Below are 6,066 nucleotides of genomic sequence, written 5' to 3' on the forward strand. Positions count from 1 at the left end.
ACTCGACAGATGCCAACCGTAATCTAGAAATTACATCCAGATGTTAACGAATGTGAACATGAACCCCCTTAACACAATAGATAGCTCACAGAAACGCGACGACTCAACATCACAAAGTGCCGCCAGAAGTATGTCTTTTTGTGAAGGTATTCTGCGGGATGAAGAGAGTGGCATTTGGGTTATATATTTTCAACGTCAATCTCGGAGTAATCAATAATTATAAAAAATTTCATCGTCTAGATAAGTCTATCGTATAAATTAGATATTAGTTAAACGGTATAATAAAAACAAAGTACTTTCAGCTCCCCTTTTCTAATCGTCGATCATAATGGTTCAAATTAGCGATACTTATTTATTTCACTTATTCATCAGTTCCATGTCTATAATAATCGCGCTGGAAAACAACATCACTCTAATAAATTCACACTTGCAGCTCTAGACATAGTAAACCCACAAAACAATAAATATAGCCACATTTAGTTGTTCAAATCAGCTGTTCATCACTCTTTGACGTAAGTTACGAGTACTGGAAACGCTACAGAAAATCCGCTTTTACGTCAACATTTCATGTTTTGACTTAATATAATGATCAGCGCTAAATTTGAATTGAGGATGGAGTCCAGGAATACTTGAAATGTAGATAAACAAATTTATATATGTTCAGAAATATTATTTCAGGTCATCCGTTCTTCAGTTATAGATTACTATGTAGTTGTAGCAATATGTGCTTGAATAGAGGAATTCATAGTGTCAATCATATCATCTCCGATGAATATTTAAATTTCTACCTTAAAGGTGTGTCAAACGGTATAACTATTTGTAATATCTTACCAACATATTCTTTTCAAACTTCATAGAGCCCAGCGTAAATGGTCACACAAATAGTGAAATGATTAGGAATTTATTTCGAGTGCATAAAGTTTAATCCATTTAAATGTGTGTACATCCGTAATAGTCCGAATTTTGCAAAGGACAAATGTGTATAAAAATTTAATGTAATCTTGAGACTGTAAATCTATGGTATTTGTTATGTCACTGTACAGAAAATTTCGAATATCATGTAAATGGATGAATTTCCATCGGTTAAGCTTGGTGTAGGGGTTGAAATAATTTTCAGACTATATTATTTTAGATTTCATGCTAAGCGTTTCCAAATTATCAAGTACTGAAAATTATGAATACCTTTCAGAAACAAGACATTTTTGTCGTGAGCAACAACATCTGAATTTTCAGTTAGTTAAACATGTCTAATGCAGTTAATCACCAATGGTTAGCTTTCCAAGTTTTTCTGCATATTGACGAAAGTAATCTTAAATCATAAAGAACTATAAAATGAACTGTTCATTTATTTGTTTTACATAAACTATTAAGTGTTCTATTTACACAAATATCATTCCTTCACGAATTATTCTCGATGGCTGTTTTTTGGGAGGAACTTGAGAGTAATATTTAAATTTTCACCAAATGAATGTTAAGTAAACATTGTGTGACATTATTTTTATTTTTCTAATATATGAATTTACAAGTATAGCACTAATAACTATTCTATACATTTGGTAATCGATTAGTGAAGAGCAAATATAAACTTTTTTTATAATAGGCTTCAATCCATGTAATAAATAAATAAATAAAAATCACCCATTCAATTATATTCAAAGAAAGGAACTTAGTCTTATCGAACATGTTTATTGATTATAGGTGAATATTTAAAATTAATTATATAACATGAGTAAAAAAAATAAGTAACATTCAAAAACACTACAATCAGAATAGTACATTTATCTCATAACAAGAATCCACCATGCAATTCTGCTGGTAGATTCAGAAACAGTTGAGAATGGAGGAATGCAGCTAAAACGGCCATCAGCGATTTAGTCATCGCTGTATTGTGTATATCATAAACTCTCATAAGGCTGTCGTGAAGGGACTTTAGAACTATACTGAGTATACTGTTGATACTGTGGATGGAAATTATGAATAGCATCAGTCATAATATCTCTTGGGTTCATTGTTTCCTTGAGACTGCTTGAAATACTCTGCATTGTCACAGACCTTCCTCTCGAGTCGGTTAAACAACCTTGAGCATATTTTCTATATGGAAAAGCGTACCTCAAGGCTATGGCGGCGAAAAACATTTCTATACATATCAGAAAATTTTGGTATCCAGCAGACACTGTGCCAACGGTACTAGTTACATTATTATTTATAACTGGCGAGATAACATTTGCTTTCTCTAAAATAGCGAGGCCTACTCCTTGCCAGAAGGATAAGAAGATAACAGATTTAACAGTGGTAAACTTTAGTACAGGTTCAAATGGTGTCAATAAATCACGTGTAGCAAAATAGAATGAAAAGAGCCCATACAATGCAAGCGACACAGATATATTGTATATGATTGTGATGTATATATAACCGCCATCAGGACTCCAGTCACCATCACGATAATGGCCAAAAGATTGAAGGAAAATGATCACGAATGCCATGAGAGGTTTTACAATACAAAACTGTAGAGTAGCTTGCTTACAAAATCTCAAAAATCCAATTGTGTATGTTTTTCCACTCCAGAACGGATTCAAACATGTAGATTTGATGGGTTTATCTCTGATTTCTAACATTATGTTTCCTTCTCCTCCAAGGTACTCATAGCAAAGAGACAAAAAATTGTAGATCACAAATGCTTCATAACAGTCACGAACTGTGAAGAAGTACACATAGTAATTGTCGCTGTTAAAGAATAAAAGGCTTATCCAAGAATGAACAGCATAAATTGGTACAATAAATAGGATCCTCACAATCCAGCGTTGTTCTGTTGGATTCGTGTACCATCTCAGGTGATGATAAATCTGAGAACAAGTTAAAAATAGAGCTGCAAACACAAATAATCCAGAAATAGTTTGACACGATTTTGTTTGAAGAAAAATTTGATCAGCTGGCGGAATGATTGCTTGAATAATCGACGAAGCAGTTGAGGAATTATCGGCAAAAAGTGATGTTCTTGTAGATGTGTTTTCATCCATCCTGGATGACATATGTTCTCTTTCTATTCAGATGGTTGCAGAAATATCAAGTTGTTCTTTTCGGGCTTATGGTATTTAGAAATATATCTTAGTCACCAACATTTTTGAGTCACTATTTCTGAGAATCAAACCAATTGCATATCTCAATTCAAGAAACAAAGATAATCTACACAATCTCTCAATTATTACACTGTCAATATTTGTCCAGTCGATACATTGACATATTCACATAGACGATAACGCAATAACCAACTGTCAACTGTCGGTTCTGTCAAAATTCAAAAATTTTATTGACTGCGTTAGATGTATGGAGGGTAGAGCCCCTCCATAGTTCGATGCTGTTATACTGTGCTGTCATACTGTGCTGTCAGCTTATACACACACACACACACACACACACACACGAGCTTCGCTCCGTGTTCTGTGTTTTGATTACTATTTCTTTCTTATAACTTTCAACCTCAACCTAAGCAGAAATTGGTGTTTAAGTCAAATTTCGAATATAACTAAAAAAATCCCGTTTGATGTTGACTTTATTGGGGTCAAACTCCACACATGTATGCGTGCGTGCGTATTTATTGTATTTTATTCATATATTTACACTTCGGTTTTTCAGCTGATCCCAATATTGATATCTCGGAAATGGTAAGACCTACAAGGTCGGTTGAATTGGACAAGAGTTTCCTATTATGGGGGAACTAGAATAATCTCTTTTCAGATCAAGAATATCTGTGATTGTTTTTGAAATATTTCATTAGATTTTATAATCAACTTTATTGTTTCAAAATTTCCACGATCATCAGAGATCAATCTTAAAATATTTTGTCAGAACATCTTCAAATTATTTGGAGTGGTATTATTATAAAAGTAAAGACGGTCCTGAACATTTCTGTAAGTATTAGGCAAAGCCGAAACTCACATCTACACCGAGATATAATCATCAAGATCCCTGAAAACACGGGATAAAGAGCAAAGGTGACGCCTCAGAGACTCAAGAGTTTCAAATCTGATTATTTATTATTCTGTGCCCAGTGACTTTCTCTAACCTCAATTTCGTTAAATACGTGCTTTGTAAACTTGGTAAATAATGTAATGAATGAAAGAGTGTAGAAAACCAATTTTTTATTTTGCCAACATGGATTACAGTGAGGAACAGAAAAGTGAAATTGAGGCTTTGGAATCAATATATTATGGAGATTTCGAAATTTTGTCAGCTGATCCTCCATATAGATTTTCAATTCCAATCAAAACTGAAGAATATGAACCTGATTCTGAGACTGGACTGAGTTGTAATCTTGTTATAACATATACTCCAAAATATCCAGAGGAAGCTCCAATTATAGAAATAGAGAACTCTGAGAATTTCGAAGAACATTATGAACAAAAAATACTTGATTATCTTATGGAACAGGTTGAAGAGAATTTGGGAATGGTAATGGTATTTACTTTAGTCTCTTCTGCACAAGAGTGGCTTAACGTGAAGTATGAAGAAACGAAGAGAGAAAAAGAAGAAAGAGCTGCTCGAAAGCTCCTGGAAGATGAGGAGGCAGAAAGAAAGAGATTTGAAGGTACAAGGGTCACAGTAGAAACGTTTATGAAATGGAGAAAAAATTTTGAAGACGATATGGGTATAACAAAAAAAAGAGAAATAGCTGATAAAGAAGGAAAAAAATTGACTGGAAGGGAGCTATTTATGACCGACAATACCTTAAATGAGTCTGATCTCAAATTCTTAGATGAAGGTGATGCTGTGAAAGTTGATGAGTCACTTTTCCAAGATCTTGAGGATTTAGATTTAGATGATGATGATGAAGATTTTGATCCAGATAATTATGATAGTGAATCTTCGCAGTGATGATATTTCTTGATTCTTTTAATATACTTTAATAGTATTTGTGAAATTTTATTTTGGATTTCACATGTTTTTCTGAAACTGAGTACTAATGAAATTCTGTGTCATATATTAAAGCACAGTTACATCTTTGAACATTTATGCAACATGTTATGTTATATAAAAAAGCTGTCTGAACAACTTATCAATTATTTCATTATGAAATTAATTTCCAAGATGAACAGGTAATAATGTTGGGGTCTCTAACATTATTAACTAGCACAAAAAGTCCTAACCAGATATTGAAATTACGTTCTTTCACAGTATAAATTTGGATTAATAAAATTTTCCGAACTCTTTACCTTTGCTTAGGATGATTGTTTTTTTTAAAACAATTTTCCACAGAAGCACTTTGCCTAAATTTTGCCATCATTCTAAGCAGTATTGAATTGAGCATTTCTTTCTGAATGTCGCTCATGAAATCAAAATATAGCACTGGTAATTTTATTTCAAGAGTTTTGAATTTCTAAAATGTATTCAGTAAATTTAAATCAAGTTTATTTTAGACTGCAATGCTTGTGCTCACATTTTTATACCATTATTTAAATTTTCTTTCAAATTAGGTTCCAAATATTGAAAATTGATATAAAAACTAATCCACATATGTTGCTCAGGAAAAAGTATATATGAACAGAATATGTTGATTTTATTTGTAAATGAATGCCTTATCAAAAATGGCAAAAAATATTTTCGTCCTAGATTGATGAAATTAGGGATTCCCTCCTAGAATTGTAAAAAGACAACTTTTTCAAATGACTGTTTTTGGGCTTATGCGAAGCATGAAACTCTAATATATTCATTTTATTATTGTTTGTACCTTTATATATTTATTTCATTTTGAATATTCATCAGTAACAGAAGAATGTTCAATATAGTTTTTATATAATTTGATAGGAACTTTTATCTAAATCATATTCGATTTTGAACATAAAGATATCAAACGGTTAAGAGGACTGACACCTCAAACTTTTGTGGTTTTCACAACCAGGTTTCACGGTATTTGTTGGTCATCTTCAGGATACACTGAGTCAGTTTTTGTTGAAGATTTAACCACTCGTGTTGACGAAATGTTGAGAAACTTATTGCACCACAACTTTATTTGTGTTTTCAACATCTTATCATCTGGTGTTTGGTATAAACATTTATGGAAATAATACA

General features: G+C 32.4%; 2 protein-coding genes and 1 long non-coding RNA gene across 3 annotated transcripts in view; 2 read left to right on the top strand and 1 right to left on the bottom strand.

The window, feature by feature from the left end:
* LOC141485436 (uncharacterized) overlaps positions 1-6,066 on the top strand; it is a 36,216-nt gene that overhangs the window by 19,897 nt on the left and 10,253 nt on the right. The window lies entirely within an intron of this gene.
* On the bottom strand, positions 1,671-3,270 carry Tmep (Transmembrane endosomal protein). The gene has a single exon (XM_023168492.2). The coding sequence runs from the start codon at positions 3,027-3,029 to the stop codon at positions 1,896-1,898; it is 1,134 nt and encodes a 377-aa protein (XP_023024260.1). The 5' UTR covers positions 3,030-3,270; the 3' UTR covers positions 1,671-1,895.
* On the top strand, positions 3,930-4,909 carry LOC111512386 (RWD domain-containing protein 1). Its single transcript, XM_023168498.2, has one exon. It carries the CDS (start codon positions 4,114-4,116, stop codon positions 4,870-4,872), a length of 759 nt encoding a protein of 252 aa, XP_023024266.2. The 5' UTR covers positions 3,930-4,113; the 3' UTR covers positions 4,873-4,909.

Source organism: Leptinotarsa decemlineata, unplaced genomic scaffold (genome assembly GCF_025532065.1).
Source record: "Leptinotarsa decemlineata unplaced genomic scaffold, Ldec_3_MD MMD2_tig00026328_RagTag_RagTag, whole genome shotgun sequence".
NCBI classification, from domain to species: domain Eukaryota; kingdom Metazoa; phylum Arthropoda; class Insecta; order Coleoptera; family Chrysomelidae; genus Leptinotarsa; species Leptinotarsa decemlineata.